The sequence below is a fragment of the Pleuronectes platessa genome, chromosome 17 (assembly GCF_947347685.1).
Source record: "Pleuronectes platessa chromosome 17, fPlePla1.1, whole genome shotgun sequence".
NCBI classification, from domain to species: Eukaryota; Metazoa; Chordata; class Actinopteri; order Pleuronectiformes; family Pleuronectidae; genus Pleuronectes; species Pleuronectes platessa.
This window is the reverse complement of record NC_070642.1, coordinates 11,115,593-11,132,468: the sequence shown is the minus strand read 5'-3', so window position 1 is coordinate 11,132,468 and position 16,876 is coordinate 11,115,593. Positions and strand designations below refer to the sequence as shown.

The 16,876-nt window shown below is 40.0% G+C and overlaps 2 protein-coding genes across 2 annotated transcripts; one reads left to right on the top strand and one right to left on the bottom strand.

The window, feature by feature from the left end:
• Positions 1-821: 821 nt before the first annotated feature.
• Positions 822-8,431, bottom strand: LOC128460390 (mitochondrial basic amino acids transporter). The gene is made up of 4 exons (XM_053445563.1): positions 8,057-8,431; positions 4,940-4,983; positions 4,575-4,658; positions 822-3,772 (listed from the first exon to the last, which is right to left on the bottom strand). The coding sequence occupies exons 1-4, from the start codon at positions 8,082-8,084 to the stop codon at positions 3,008-3,010; spliced, it is 921 nt and encodes a 306-aa protein (XP_053301538.1). The 5' UTR covers positions 8,085-8,431; the 3' UTR covers positions 822-3,007.
• Positions 8,432-8,837: 406 nt separating this feature from the next.
• Positions 8,838-16,475, top strand: slc25a47a (solute carrier family 25 member 47a). Its single transcript, XM_053445171.1, has 6 exons — positions 8,838-9,612; positions 11,011-11,054; positions 11,136-11,207; positions 11,913-12,095; positions 12,191-12,455; positions 13,790-16,475. The coding sequence occupies exons 1-6, from the start codon at positions 9,576-9,578 to the stop codon at positions 14,098-14,100; spliced, it is 912 nt and encodes a 303-aa protein (XP_053301146.1). The 5' UTR covers positions 8,838-9,575; the 3' UTR covers positions 14,101-16,475.
• Positions 16,476-16,876: the final 401 nt, after the last annotated feature.

The following is a 16,876-nucleotide window of genomic DNA, read 5'->3' as shown; positions in this document are numbered from 1 at the left end:
TAGTCAGGCCACGCTGATGAAGCCAAAACATTTATTTATATCTTTAATTCAGGGAACCGAGTGGCCTCTCACTGCTAGTGAGGCATTTTAGGTGACCTCACTCATAACAAGCTGAGTATTCAACACTTGATACTTCTGACTCCTGGGCAGCACACAAATATCAAAACAAGTTATTCAACATACATGATTGATTTATTTCAGTATATAGAATTTGAAAAGGGAACTAAAGAAGATGGGTTGTAAAGGTAGTATCAGACTATAACTGTAAAGAGCAGGCAAAGAGTAAAAGGGACTAATTTGAGATATTTGCGTTGTTTTTCTAAAGCTCTGTCTTGACTTTATTCAACTAAGCGTCCTCATCAATTTAACAAATCATTCAATAACCACAATCCTATCAAGATTTAATTTGTCTGCAGTTCATTCAACAGGTTTACAGCTCAACTCAGAATAGTGGGTACAGTGAGAAGAGAGCTCCTTTCTTCGGAAAACGAGTGTATTATAAATCAATTATTAGTCAAGCTCTCATATGAGTACTGTATGTCTAGATCCAAGATAACACTTTATGAGATGTGTGATATGAATCCGAGATCAAATCAGGGAAGAGTGGTTATCTCTGACAGGATGAGGAAAGAGGAAAAAAACAGGAAATCATGACTGTGTTCAAGTGCATTGTGTCTGTATAAATGTGAAAATATGAAGTTTGTTTTCATTTAATGTTATACAGCCCTCATGTGTTGATGCAGCTCGTTATGATCTATATATTACATCAAGGGAGATGTGGTATTTTTCCAGGGCAAGATTCCATTAAAAAGACACAAACGTCTGCAGAATCCTTTTTATTTACCAATTTGTACAGATCCTCAGTGACAAATCGAGACAAGCAGGTTATGTATATATGTATGTTACAAAAATATCATGTCGCAGCTCTTCTGTCAAAACCTCTTCAGCGTAGCAGCGAACTCTAACTGATCAAATAGAGACTTGAAAAACCTGCTCAAACTCAAACATCCAGGGACCACACAACTAATTTATACTGAAAAATATGTTATATATGTATATATATATATATATTACCAGTCACTTCAAAACAATCTCACATGATTACAGTTACATCCTGTACATATTGCATCTTTCACATGAGCTGGATTTCATATTAGCCGTTAAATGGCATTTACGGAATTGTATATTAAAACCCCGTCTGACAGTCACTTTTCATGAGGTGGAAATAATGACGAGCAACTTTTACTTAAACAAAATCCCTTTGCATTTTTCCCCACCCTCATCCCACGGAGTATTTCATGTGTCTCAGCAGCACTGAACAATTCAAACTAGTAATGTTTCAATTCAAACGACGGGATTCACAGAAAACGCTTTCTCCTCCGACTCCAAGGAGTTTCATTCAGAGCACCCCGGAGGTAAAACCGGCTTTACATTCCACACACTGAAGGTGGTGTGACGTCTTGACCTGTCCAGTCACATACTCCAGTTTTGCAACTTCCGAGGGAGCAGGTTATCAGTCGAGCTGATGATTCACTGCCCTGATGGGAAATTACCTATGACTCGTGATTGCTTTACAACAGGAAACATTCAGACGGAAAATAACAGATCGGTTACTGACCACGCACATGCAGAAAGCAGACAATTCCCTCTCATTAATAATAGCTGTATATAGCTAACATTGTAACTTCAACAAATAAATACATCTCATTAAAGCCCCAATCCATACAGGTTTTAATACAGTATATCAATGATTGGTACACAAAATAATCATGTCAATTAAAATAGCAATCTTCCACAGGGATACAAACTGTAATTTAGGCATTTTTTCTCGGATAAATAAGGATAATTAAAAATGTTTCCTGCACCATTTGAAAGATGTTCTCATGCTAAGGTTAATAATAAACCAAAATTACACAGTAACTTTTACCCTAGCCCTTTAACCCCCCTAGAGTTAAGTAAATGAGGGTCATAATAAATACTGGAACATTTGTTAGCCCCTTAAACTTTTTAAATAGTTTCAAAACAAAAACTTTAAAGGGCCCTCCTAGCATGACCTTGCAAAAACCGCATCACGTGCTGCTTTAAAACATTCTCAAAGCTCATTTTTCTTTGTAAGATTTACAACAAACAAGTCAAATAAATGTGACAAGTGCGGTGCCACATGACGCGCCATGTTCTACTTCTGGAATAGGTCTTTAATACAGCAGTTAAGTTACAAAGATAAAACCTCACATTATTTGGAAAAAAATCACACAACATGCCGAACGAGACATAAACGTACCGCCACTCACAGGTCTGATTCCCACGCAGACACTTTGCACTTGAACAGCCCTTCAGACCAGTTGATCTTTGTCCACAAGGGTCATTCATGTGCTGTGGGGACTAATAGTGCGTTAGCTGCAGTATTGCTTTTTGGTTTGAAAGCAGACAGAAGCGGTGAGGTCTGCTCCTCACGTCGCATGCTACATTCCGTCTTCAGAGGAAAAAGCTCTGGTGCAAACGGGTGCTTCTGCGCCTATACACAAAATAAAAGTTTTGATATTATAAGGCAGGACATTTTTTTCCCAGTTTACGTTTAAAAAAAAAAGGAAACAAATTCAAATCAGCATTATATACAGGTGCAGTTAAACGATGCACATTAGGAGACGTATTCAATCATGATATCAACTGCCAGTGTCTACACTGTACACACTACCCAGCCAGTAACAAGTCGAAGTCAGTGGAAAGAGCAGCTGCTATTGAAAGCTTTCACAAATCTCATGTTACATATCTCAATTATCGACAAGTTAATAGAGGCAACACCCTCCCTTTAACACGTCTTTTTGCAATTCCATTGGCAATCCTAAACTTAAATTATACCTAAAAATAAATATGTTTATTTCCTTTGTGACGTGGAGTAAAAACAAGCGTTTTATATAAATGACTTGTGGGAATGACTGGCTAGCAAAGGTATTGTTTTGTCTTTCCATGCTCGTGTAAAGTGCCCAGGTTGAGGACCTGTGTGCGGTCACAGGCTGCTGGGTTGGGCCTGTATCTGTGCATGTTGGCTTGGCTGAGCCAGCTCACATTCTTGTGGTCGCGCTTCCTCCCCCCGAGCGTACAAGAGAACGAGGGTGACCGTAGCAAAGGTAGCTGCATTCACAGGGAAGGCTCTCAGCAGCGTGGAGGTGAGGCCCCGCGTGAACACCATGTAGCCCTCTCTCCTCACGCTCTGTCGCACGCAGTCAGCGATGCCGCTGTACTGGTTTACTCCACCGACCCCATCTGCCTGGAGCCGCGATTTGATCACATCCACGGGATAAGTGGAGAGCCAGGAGGCGATGCCAGCCATGCCCCCGCAAAACAGCAGCTTGGGGATCATGTAGCGGTCGTTGGGCTCACAGCCAAGGTGACGCGTCAGCACATCGTAGGCCAGGAAATACACTCCGAAGCCAGGTGTTTCTCGGATAAGCGTGGTCACCATGCCTCTGTTCACCCCCCTCACACCCTCACGGTTGTAGATGCGTACCAAGCAGTCCAGGGAGTTCTTGTACAACTTCCTGGTGGATTTCTTCTCCCCGGTACCCTGCATTTGCATGCGTGTCTTAGCCAGCTCCATGGGGCAGCAGATGACGCTCTGGATGGCACCTGCCGCTGCACCAGCAAGGAACTGGTTCAAAGGGGTGTCGTGTCCCAGGCGACGCATGGTGTTTCCCTGAACACCAAACACTATAGCATTGATGAACGTCAGGCCCATCATGGGGGACCCAATGCCTTTGTACAATCCCAACAGCTGTGGAGAAAGAGAGAGATGTCACGTTAGACAAGCTGTTTTAACACATAAGATGTGCTAAGTGCTTAAAAAACATTTCGGTCTTAAACTGAGTCATCGATTTTTTATTTAATTAATTGTGGAATCAACGCAATAAAGGTTCACAGGGTTTCTCCCATCAGATCACTCATCACAAACATGGCCTGTCTGATATACATTTGACAAGAATCTATCAAAGTGAAGGACAACTTAAATCCCTGTAATTATCTCATATGAATCAAACCACAAATACATTAACAATCTTCCTGTCATTACTGTAACTGTTTATTTTGTCACTGTACACACAAGTACACCAGCCTCCTCTATGTGTGACTAAGTCGGCAAGAGAAGCTATGCACTGTTTAGCAAGCTTCTTCAAAAATAAAAAAGAATGCTGATGGTGTAAAGGACACTATCTTTACAATGTACTTCTGTAATTCTAAACTTTTTAAACTTAATTTGAATTCCACACACTGAAACTTTGAGCTTGAAAATAAACACACCAAACAGGTCTGACCTGATTCTACAGCACTTTACTTATCTCCACCAGGAATGTTCACCACTTTGGCCTCGTGTATTTGACGTACTGTAACTTGACCATCGCGCTGACCAGTCTGACTTAAGAGTGAACATCTATTTATGTCCAGCCATGACAGTTTTCCCTACATTTCTTAGCAAGTTGACAGCTTCACAGCCCAAAGAGGGAAAGACTAACCTAACACCCAGTGATATGACTTAATATAGACTTCAGCATTAGATTTGAAAGGAAAATAAATGCACTTACCGACTCCTGCCGGATAATGGACTGGAAACAGTGGTAGGTCCCGCGGTACAGTGGCCTATCAATACTCTGGACCTGCAGTCTCACCTGCACCAGAAGACACTCTTCATGTTAACCCCCTCGACAACTACTGACCATCTTACTGTGCTGCTGCATACATTGTGTTGAGATGAAACTTAATCTAAGCATTAGATAAATATGTTTCAGGGAAAAGGAACATTAATGAAACAAATGTATGATGAAGTTAATAAAGGGTTGATTGTTTGTTTTTAACAGTAGGACATGTTAAAATACAGAATGACCTTTAACCCTTTTTTATAAATGTGAGGTATTTCACTGTGAATTAAATTTTTTTGTACTTCTCCTACCTTAACTGTGTCGAATGGGTGTCCAACTAAGACTCCAGCAGCACCTGAAGACAAAGGCAGGAGACATAATGGAAAATAAAAATGTGTTCTCAAATTAACACCGTAAACAGAAGAGGCCTGAGAGAGTGAAACATATTATTGATTTAAAGTATTTTGTATATATAACATAATTATGTGTATTTTCACCTATTTCCCACAAATTATTCCTAGCATTTGGGCATCTTAAATTTCATGCCATTTCAGTTCAACTTATTATTAACCTACTGACAGACACAATACCAACACATGGCCCACGATGATGTCACGATACAGCAATTTTGTGATGATGGATATATAATTACAGGACAATAATGTTTTGTTCCTGCACTTAAATCCAAGAGGTTCAATGCAGGAATTGGGTTTTTATTCACTTTCACAGAGTTTGACACAAACTACGATTAAACCACAAACAAAAAATACATAAAGTCTTCTCTTAGTGCCTTTATCTTTAACAAACACAATGTAACTGGTCAATCTGCCACATTTGCCTTTATTCCAATGTTCAAAAAACCTAAACTAGCAAAAGTCCAAACTATATCTGTAGAATAAAGAGCTAAATAGCTTATTAAGAGCCATACTTCACATTTCTAATCCCAAGGACTTTCATCTAAGGTCTTGAAGCCTTCTACTGACACTTGTCGTCTCTCTCTGTACTGGTTATTGACCTGACTGCTTAACATCAGCACATGCATAACATAAGAAGAACTAGGTTGCAAGCATGTCTTATTATTATGGAAAACCTGCATGACCGGATTTGCAGCATTTAAACGTGGAAAAAGTACTGCAAATGTTCAGACAGCCTATGGTAAGAGGCATAGCCTAATGAGATATCTTTGTTTGTGGTATTAACTACTGTATCTGCTTACATTCCAACAACTTTCCTTCTACTTCCTGGTTTCACACCCCACCACTCCCTTTTCTGCTGCTTCATATCCACACTGAACTCATACAGAGGTTCTCTGAAATCGTATCGAAGGTTCTGTACATAATTCTATCAAAAGGTGTGAGACACTCAAAACCGACTTTTCATTACCCTTACAGTGCACAGGCCTGTCCATCTGGCCCATGTGCCCAGAACCTTTTGGCTCTTCTTCTGGCTCTGTTGTGTAATTTTAGAGTCGGCTGCCATCTCCCCCATGGTAACGCTGCCATATTGAGCCGCAGCCAGCTCACGGGGCATCATCACCCTCTAAAACTTTCTTAGCACGTCCTTGATCGTTACATAATTTGAGTTAAGGCAGCACATGCCCTTTATGTGATGCCAGTTGGGGCTTCTCACCTGAAACTTAATAACGGCTCCTAGCCCGAACACACATACAACAATTAAAAAAGTGGAAGGTGTAAGCAACTTCTCCAACATTAAATATTCTCAAATCTGTAATTGTAATCAAAGTAATGGTCTTTTATATTTGGTCACATGTCAATGGCATCACATTGCACTTGTACATAGATGAGACCATACTGTCGCCCAGAAATGGTCTTTTGTTATTGTTTGGATTAAGAGAGCCCTTGGGGTAGAAATCTCCATATCTAGTGGTTAATAATTAACCAGGGGTGATCTCGGGAAACTTACTGAAAGAGTACCTGCAGATTATAGACCTGCCCTCTAACATAACCCCTCAAGCCATAAAATATCATAGATTTTAATGATATGGGCAATGTTGCTAATCATTGAGCCGTTTGGCTTTCCTGCAATACAATGAATTGTTATATGATCTCTATATATTTTGTCATGTTTGTAATGTATATGATGTGTCATACTTAGCTGAGTAACATTGTCTGAACGATTATCCAGGTAAATTAAATGTAGCATTATATGAAGCTGGTCAAATGTTTACAAATAAGTAGCTGATCGTCACGGTTATATTTTCAGGTGATGTAAGTTGTATTTCTTGGTCAGGTAAGGAATCAAACTGTTTAAAACAATAATATGATGCCAAATATTCTTGAAGGTAAATTAAGAACAAGGCTGAAGTCCCTGACCCACCTGGGTCACCTAGGTAAACAAACCACAGTGAGCTAATCCTATAAGCGCCTGCTCTGTCACATGACTCATTTGTAAAAAAAGAACCTATCAGGAGTGGGTCCTAGCTGTAAGCCTGCGTGTGTTCGATACAATGAGTTGTCATTGACCTCGATATACTGCTATGACCTGAACCAAGAAGAAAACATAAGCAGCGGGAGGATGCTGCATCATGGTGGTAATAACAAAACCTCATGTGTCACCAGCCATTCTTTAATATCCGGGTATTTGAGCTTTTAACCTTCATGCCAACATCTCCTGTCCCAAGCACCGTGACACTAGGCTCACCCTGTTTTGACATTTGAGATGGTTGTCTTTAGATCAACGACAATGTGAGAGGGTGGAAAACAACATGGTGTGGGAGGTCCGTCACAGAAGAATGAAGGGTGCACAGGATTGGTCTGTGGAGGGGTGTGCACTGATTCCTGCTATCTGATTGTTGCGTGTGGGGAAACCTAAAACAGCTCTGCCGCCCTGGCTCGACAGCTCGGGTTGCACTTGTGTGGCGTTTGCATACTTTCAGTTCTCTCCGCAGACTGTGCAAGTGACACCAGGGAGTAGGAAATGAAGAAGATTGGCACTTCCTTTATTACAAGGAACAAGCCTGGTGCTTTCAAACATTCCTTCCTTGAAAAAATTTAGCAATCAAAAGCCCATTACAGGGATAATAACAATAACAAACTTCCTGTAACCACTGTAACTTCACCCTGCAGCTGATAACACAATAGCCCAGTGATAACCCACTCCATCTCAGTCAAAGTCCCCCAGCAGCAGGTCAGATGCAGGCAGGGGACAGTGGTCGCTGTAGTGTGCCGACCTGCGGTGGAATTTGGAGAATGCAGTGGAAATGATGAGAGAGAGTTGTAATCACATCGGAATGGATGGTGCTGGGTGTGTCTCTGGATCAGGCGTGGATCGCTGGCAGCGAAGAGGAGCACGTCCGTCCGGGTGAAGAATGTGAACCACCTGTGAGGTGTCGGATCAAGGCGGCGGCGTCCTTGCAAGTGTGCACATCTTAGCTAGCGATAAGAGCGGTGGGTGAAACAAGCGCTTACCTCCGACGCATCCTGCGAGGAAGTCCATCCCCGCTCGTCAGCGTCTCTTCTCGGCTGAGGTAGATGCTTTGATTGTGGTCGGAATGAGGAAGATCTCTTTGATAACCTTTTTTTCAGACACCGTTCTCTTCCTAGTGTACCTGAAAGTTAAGCCTAGCCCCTGTGTTAGCTAGCACCGGCTAGCTGGTTCCTTTAATCTCCCTCTAACACCTGACTCCAAGTCGGTACAGTTCACTTTTCTCAGAGCGTTGGATGAAACTCGTCCTCTGTTTAACCGACTGAGACTCTGCTGTTCACCTACACGACCTCCATTAACCGTAGTGGCGCTGACAGGCTGCCGCTCCTCCGTCTCTGCAGCTGTAGCAGCGGGCTAGGAGAGGGGGGCGGGGGTTACCGGCGTCGGCTCGAGTTTCTGTCCAATCAGAGGGGAGAGGCGACGCCGACACCCCGCTCGCTCAAGCTAATCCTCGCCCTCATTGGCTGAGGGCATGAAAGGACTCCCAATGTCGAGGTGCGTCATCGGTGCCGTGTGATGTTTTGCTTTCGAATGGACGGTCCAGAGATCCTCGTGCGTACATGGGGGCAGTTATGTCAACAATGAATGTTATTTAAAAAAAAAAAGATTATAAACAGTTTGTCATAATTTATTTGTTTTTTAAACAACTTTTTAAATTGAAAAAAAAAAACTTTTAAAGAAAGAAATCAGTTACATACTGTGTGTACATATGATAATAACATTATAATAACTTTCAACACCTATATTTATAATTTATCATTATTATTAATAACAATAAAAAACCGAAATATGTGTTTTATCTATGAACGCAGTAGATAAAGAAGCAGGGGTTAATATGTTTAGTATAATAACCAGGTTTACTTAATAAGATAAGATCAAATAAGATAAGATAAACCGTATTGATCGCATCCATCGGGGTAAATTCATAGGTTACAGCAGCAATCAATCCAATCAAATAAATATGCAAAGAATCTGTACACGATTAACACTTTTCATCATATTTGCTGAGAAAAGTTCCTATCGGCACAGGATGATTGCATGAGGGTGTATATATTGAACTAAACTTCGCATGGAGAATAATACAGTTGATCAGATATTCAAGGGCACCGTCCTCTGCTTTAACATGGTACCAGACGACCTCTTTGAGGGTATATTTATAAATGGGCAGCTTTAAGAAATTATGTAATTTTTTAAACGATGCAATAAGCTTTAAAAAGTTACTTTCGATTCTATAGAGCACGCAATACAATAGTTATGTGTGACTCCCGCTTGATCTGATAGTGTTCAAAAGCTAATATCTCCTATGAGTCATACGATCGCGCAGTCACAGTGGATCCCTCGGGTAAACCCGGAAGCGCTGCTGTATGGCTAGCAGCGTGAAACTCCTCCTCCTTTACGTCACGTAACAGCAGCACGCTGAAGGTTATCGTGGGTTTGTATGAAGTGAGGGAAGAATGAACTCTCATCTGAGACGTACCGGCGGACCTGTCACCATCTGACAACATGCACATCGTGGATTTCGTCTCCGGATCCCTGGCAGGTAAAAGATACAAGGCTGCTTTAGCTAGTTTTGTATTGAACGTCACCGGTAGGGCGGTTGCAGTGTTTGCTACATGGCTAAGTTAGCTTCTGTGTGGTTATGTGACTGTAGGACAGCACATGGGGGAATCATATTAAAACTACTTCTATTCATACAGTATGTATGTGTGTATCTGATCTACTTTAACTATAGGTAGTGTGTCGTTTCTTGTAGGGCCGGGCAATAAAACAATATCAATAATTATTATCAATAGCGATATAATACAGTAATAAACATATCGATGCAGTGTAATGTTTATGCATGGTGTATGAACACATGCATGGTCTACCTCAGATTTGTGTTTGCTGTTTATCAAGTGTCAAGAGTAATAAGAACAGTGGCATAACATGTGGAGCCTGTAGACGCCTTACTGGTAACACACAAATTAATACTATACATTTAAATAATAAATGTGTTTAGCAGTAAAAGCTTACACTGATAAAACACACTGAAAATAGGATAATGTTTTTAATATATATAAATATGCTTAAAAAATGACAATATTCACTCAGAAACTAAATCAGTCTTTAAAATAATAATGTGACATTTATCCTGATAATTATCATTATCGACTGATATGAATTTTTAATCTGGATATAATTTTGATCATGGTTATCACCCAGTCCTAGTTCTTAGAAGCAGCGGTAAGCTAACCTGATGTGTGAGTCCTGTTAGCTTAACAATGAACAATTATTTCAAAAGGGTAACTGAGGCGGTCAATATGACCAAAACTGCCGTCAAGATAAACCTTTTCATATGAATCAAGATTTATACCAAGAAAATTAGATATTTATATAAAAATCATTTTTAAGTTGGAATATTTCTCCTCAGTGAAGATTGTGGTTCAAACCTGTTGTTGAACATTAAAAACAATAATGTGTTATTCCTCCTTACTGTGCTTGCACAATGCATAAGTAATATATGGATGTTTATTTAACTTTTGTTAAATTGCTATTGATGGAAGTTATATTGAAAAAAATATTGCTATTGTTTTATTGGCCATATATTGAATGTATAACTAATCCATCATGTGCGCTATATACAAGTTAAATCTATCTTTAAAATTCCTTCAGGGGTGTCACTTCAGTAGCTGATCCCAGATCTTTCTAAAAAAAAAAAATTACATCGAAATTAATTTGTATTTATGTGTTGGTTCATGAAAAAATGAAATACATCACACAGAAGATCTTATTTTGCCTGACTACTAACAGGCTTTATTTACAAAAAAAGAAGGTAAATACAAAGGAGCAGTAAATATTTACATCTAACTTATAGGTTAACAGTACCTGAGTCACATATTGCAGTTAAAGTCAATATGGTTGATCGTCATAGTTTGTGGTGTCTTATGTAATCACACAGGAGCATGTGGTGTTGCTCTGGGCTACCCTCTGGAGACAGTGCGGGTAAGTAGCAAATACTTGAAACACAAAACAGCTGTTTAACAAATAAATATAGTTATTACACCGTCGCATTAATCTTTCTAGGTCCGGATCCAGACCCAGAAACAGTTTACTGGAATATGGCAGTGTGCTGTTGCAACATTTTCAAAAGAAGGGGTAAGTGCTGCTTTTTTTTTCTCAGCCGCATAAAAAACATTCACAGCTGTTTCTGAATGTGTCACTTAAGGTTAAGAAACAAACATCTGCAATGGCCCATGAAGCTGCACCAAATTGCATGCACTTATAAAAATCTGTTACCTAACTGTGCCTGATTATTTTGGTATTTTGTCCTGTATCTCCTGAAATCTTGCTTACAAACAGAAAATATACAATCCAACCAATAAACAAACGGACAATGGTGAAATAATAACCTCCTTGGCGGAGACAGGAAACAACTCATGATGACTTTCCTAGCTAAAAGTGATTTAGCATATTTGAAATTCATTACCTCTTCATTTGGACTTAAATGCTAGTTAACCTTAGAGCTAAGGCTCCACTCCACCAGCCGCTGAAACTCTTCTTTGTTCCTCAAAATTACAGGTGGAAAAGGTTTTTATTGGAAAAAAAATTAAAATTGTTTAAATCTACCTATACACCTTCCTCACTCATTTCCAGTATACAAATATGCTAGCATGGCCCCGCCCCACCGTGCGAAGACATAAACCCTGGCTGTTTGAATCTTTTTTTATTTTCAGTCATCGTGTTTAAAAATGTGATTTTCTCCAACGGGCACTTAAAGCCAACTGAATTGCTAAATATGCAAACAAATTTGCTTTGTTTACTACTTCTCACTGGTGTCCCTCTTTTCTTTTCTGTCACAAGGCGCATGGCTTCTTCAAGGGCATGACCATACCCATCAGCACGATCTCTGTGACGTCCGCCGTAGTATTCGCCACATACAGGGACTGCCTGCGGCGTCTGAACCAGGCACGAGGAGCTGATCGCACGGCTCCAAACAGAAAGCTAGATGTCTTCCTGTCTGGTTTGGTGGCGGGTACAGTTCAGGTAATGGAGACAATCATCATGAACTGCCAGAAATATTTCTTGTGTCCACGTTTTGAGAAATCTGATAGGGTTCCCTTATCTCCTTTGTCCAACAGACTTCGGTGCTGGCGCCAGGTGACATCGTGAAAGTGAGACTGCAGTGTCAGACCGAGTCCAAGCGAGGAGGACCCAACATGCCCAAACCTAAGTACCGTGGTCCAATTCACTGTCTGCTGAGCATTATTAGAGAAGAGGGTGTCCGGGGCCTTTACAGAGGAATACTGCCGCTCATACTACGAGACGCACCATCGTTTGCCATGTACTTCTGGACCTATTCCACGTGCTGCGAATTACTCACGCGCAGTGGCAAGAAAAGTCCAGGTGAGTGAAGTGTACGTCCCCATTCACACCTGGCGTGAACGTGCGTCTTGTCGGTAGCTCTGAGAATGCATTGACATCCACCGAGGCCACATTTGGAGGTTGTTTGTTTTAGGTGTATGTGTGCAAATGCATCCAGGGCCAGTTTGATAATGACCCAAAGAAATACATAACATACAGTACATTGATGTATGTGTAATTCTCTCTCACTGTATCTCTCTCTCTCTCTCTCTCTCTCTCTCTCTCTCACACACACACAAGAGCCTGACCAATTTATTAGTTTGCCGATATTCGCCTCTCAGGGTTATATATATTCATCTCAAAGTATTACTTCGAACAGATATGTAATTGTGAACGGGCAGTAAAGTACGAGGCTACTTCTCCAAAGATGGTGATGTCTGCAGTACATGCAAAGCCAAAAAAAAAGCCAGGGATCTATATTGACATCTGTGTTTATATTTATCCAAATCTACTTTTATTTTTCAGAATAAACGACTCAGAAAAGAGTATTTATGTCAACATTTTACATACAAATGTTTGTCTTTTAATTCAAGTTGAAAATATTTGGTTACAAATGTGTTTTCTTCTTATTTATTCATAACCTAATCGTTAAATTGAAAAATATGACGTCTCAATTACATTTCTATGTCATGAAGGTTTGATAATGACATCTTAAGAATCTCTGAGAATGACTGATTACCCTCTTACATCGCCGTAGGCACCCGGAAATTACATATTTGTCAGGCTCTAACACACACAAACACACACACAGTGAGAATAGAGACAGACTAGCTTGAAACAACAACACTCTGTATGTGTCAATTTGCATATAGTGCGGGCTAAGTGGGATCTGATCACAAGTGCTCACTTGAGACGTTTGTCTAGACGCGTTCTAATACCAGGTGTGAACTCAGAGTCTTGTCCACTTGTGGGATTACACCAGAAGCATGTTAATACCAGGGATGAACACCGCCTACGTCACCTTGCCACCACGCTCTGCATTTCCTTTCTTTCGGGGAAGTTTCTTTAGTGGTTTACATTTCCTGTACACAAGTCTTTGGCAAAACCGAGCTTAATGCATGTTCTAATGTTTTGAAGTACAACCTTGACTCTTCTGATTCTTAAAAAAAACAAACATTTATTGTTATTATTTCCTTTCTGTTGGTTATCTGCTCCTTTGCATGACAGTAAATCAAAAGTGTTTGCATGAGCGGAGTTGAGCATAACCATGGCTTCCAAACACAGCCAAGGCAAACATGCGGAAGCCATTAGGTTTTGAATTCTCTGAGGATTAGGATGTCTCCCTTTTAACATCAGTATCTTCCGATTTCACCCAGATTGGAGCGCTGTGATGCTGGCCGGTGGACTGGCAGGAATGGTGGGTTGGACTGTAGGCACACCCATGGATGTGATCAAATCCCGTCTGCAGATGGACGGCATTCGGGGCCCGAGGAAATACAGAGGTCTTATCCACTGCCTGACTGACACGGTGCGGGTGGAAGGAGTCGGCGTCTTCTACAGAAGCTTGGGCATCAGCGTTTTGCGCGCGTTCCCTGTTGGGGTTGCCGTGTTTGCTACGTACGAGGTGGTCAGCGGTTTCCTCCGACCTGGACCAGACAGCATTGAACTGCCTTGGAGGCTGAAATAGTATCAACTACCACCATCCTCTGTGTATCATGCTCCTCTCTCTATATTTAGTGTTTGTTTTTACAATGACATCCACAGCTGCAGAGACTGATAAGGAGGGTTTGCACAGCTATCATGTGAGCTTCCTGTTACATACAGTATACCTAGTGAGAGTATCATATCCTAATATGCTCAGGGGAAACGTGTTAAGGAACTGCTGTTACCAGATAGTGGACCATGCAGCAGCTAACCACTAGATGTCCTCCCTGGCCAGTTTGTAACCATATCTGGGTATTTTTCTGAATATGACTAGAAAATGATCTGCATGACTGGTGCCTTTTTTCACCAGAAGTGCAGCGCACCAAGAAACTGCAATACTTATTTAATTTAAGCAATGGTTGGCACCTCAAGACCATGTAAGACCTTGAATGTAGAATTTATCAATGAGCTACAATACGCACAGTTAGGGAAGCATGAAACCGGTCCAAGGGGCATTTTTGTACATTATTTACATCCTCTGCTTATTTCCAGCTCAGCAGCAACATACTTGATGGTTCATAATATTTAAACCTTTGATGCAGTGGATCAAGGGTCAACATATCTGTCCCCAAAGCATAGACATCTGTCCTCTAAACATGTCAGATTTATCTTTTCATCGAGATCCATGAATTGTTCTCTGAGGAATCAAGGAAAAATGTTATATAAACAACCTTATGTGAAAACATCCAGGATCTGCCCCCTGATCTGGATCCAAACTTATATTAAAAGGTTTTTCCCTGGGTCAGGCATTTACCCCTTAAAAGAATTCTTGGAAATTGTTTTGTGAAATGTTTGTGAAGTCCTGCTAAAAAACAAACAAACTTGGTGATGGTAATTACTTACAGAAATACACTGGCCATCATTGTATGCACTCATAAAGACATGAAGTATATGTACTTTCTTTTTACCTTTTCACATATCTTTTTCATTTTACACTCGCTCCCAACATATAAAGCACATTTTAAATGTAGGTTTTTATTTTCATGGGAATGAGGGACATGAAATCAGACTTCTTCATAAAAGGACACATCTGTAATCAATATTTCTTGTAATCGACTTTTATAATTTTGATGGACATACATTTTACTCTCTTGAACAAAAGCAGTGCAAGAAACCTACTAAATGGTGAATTGATTTCTAATATCGTGTAGGCAAACAGACACTGGAATATTTAGTCTCCAAATATCCGGTCCTACTTCTTTTCTGAGATTATTATTGTTACAAATTGCAATTCAGAATGTGCGTAAGTGGCCATTCTGACTACACTTAGAATATGAAATGTAGACCACTGTATAATTATGGCCTTCTGTAATTTAGGATTTATGTTTACACACCTGAGTTTTAGCTGCAAGTTGGATTTCATTTTTAATATGTCTTAAATCTTTCATAACTTAAAGTGAACAGGTGCTTAAGCAGTAAGATTATAACAACAAACACAAACTAACTTATTCACGTCTTCCTATCAAGCCTTAGCCTCAAATGTTTTTCATTTGCTGTTGTTTTCTGTATGATTATTAGAGATGTCACATGTCGTTTATTTGTGCCATGTTGTTTTGTTGTTGTGCCGCCACCTAGTGTGTGAGTTGGACATCATCCTGCTAACATCATTCAGATCGGTGTCTGCAAATCTTTCAAAAATAATCGCACTAGTTTTACTCCCACTAAGACCATCCTGATAATGTTTTTGTTAAGGTTAAATATTTCACAAAAAATGAGTAACTGGAAATGATATTGTTTGCTTTCTATTTCTGCAACATGCACACACTTATTAATGTTTTTTTATTTATTTTTTGTGTGTGATACAGTATCTACATGGCTGTGGCTGCTCGGATATTTATTTGAAAAATATGTAACCTATAACTATTCAGTGAACTTTAATAGGATGTGGGTATAATTTAACTTTGATTTGTTTTGAGGTGTAAAAATCAATGTAGAGTGATATTTTAGATATGAAAAAATAGATAGTGTAACAAATGATATCTCACTAGACGCCTTGAATCCTTCAAACATTTGAGATGTGCCGTATAAAAGAGTGAGTCTTTCCTCGTTGGAGTAACTTCCATTAATTTCCATAATTGAGTTTGAATGTGGATTACAATAATAATTTTGATCACAGTAATGCAATGCAAGATTTAGTGGCATGTGGCAGAATCATATCTGCACTGTGTTGAATAAAATCACACATTTACTGTTGTAGCATCCACAAACTTTGAGTTTTACACATTGTGGGAAACTTTAGACCTCAAAATACATTCACACAGTTTTTATTGATGTAGACCATATATATTTTCGTGGCAATGCTTTTTCAATGAGGCTTCAAACCTGATTTATTCCCCCAATAAAGAACGACTGACAGAGCTTTGATCGTTATACCTGATGTTTCGGGTTTTAATGAATGATATCCTTCTGAGCACAGGATGTGAATGAAAGATCAGATATAATAACAGTGAATGAAGGTATAAAAGTGAGCTTAAATAGAGGAAAGACTTCACAAAAGTCTTCCCCAGCCCCTTCTAAACTCAGCATTAGGTGAACAAACAATTAAACAATGTATCAGATTTTCCCCCAGGCAGTATCAAGTGAGTTGCGGGCGAAAACCCTAGACTGTATATAAAGAGGGTAAAACCCTGTCAGAGCGGATTGAGTGACCCACCATTGCTCCTTCTGGCCCACGCACATTATAACCACACTTGTTCCATCTCACTGTCTTTGTATTTGTGGTGAGAAAGGACAGTTAGGAACTTTGCTCAAGATACTGT

What these genes read in the sequence shown, in the direction of transcription:
- LOC128460390 (XM_053445563.1), bottom strand. Translation starts at nt 8,084, where the DNA reads ATGGACTTCCTCGCAGGATGCGTCGGAG. An exon ending in CCTCGCAGGATGCGTCGGAG is followed by an intron (nt 4,984 to 8,056) that starts GTAAGCGCTTGT and finishes CTTTGTCTTCAG; the next exon opens with GTGCTGCTGGAGTCTTAGTT. An exon ending in CCATTATCCGGCAGGAGTCG is followed by an intron (nt 3,773 to 4,574) that starts GTAAGTGCATTT and finishes CTTTCTCCACAG; the next exon opens with CTGTTGGGATTGTACAAAGG.
- slc25a47a (XM_053445171.1), top strand. Translation starts at nt 9,576, where the DNA reads ATGCACATCGTGGATTTCGTCTCCGGATCCCTGGCAG. An exon ending in CGTCTCCGGATCCCTGGCAG is followed by an intron (nt 9,613 to 11,010) that starts GTAAAAGATACA and finishes GTAATCACACAG; the next exon opens with GAGCATGTGGTGTTGCTCTG. An exon ending in TGGTGGCGGGTACAGTTCAG is followed by an intron (nt 12,096 to 12,190) that starts GTAATGGAGACA and finishes TTTGTCCAACAG; the next exon opens with ACTTCGGTGCTGGCGCCAGG.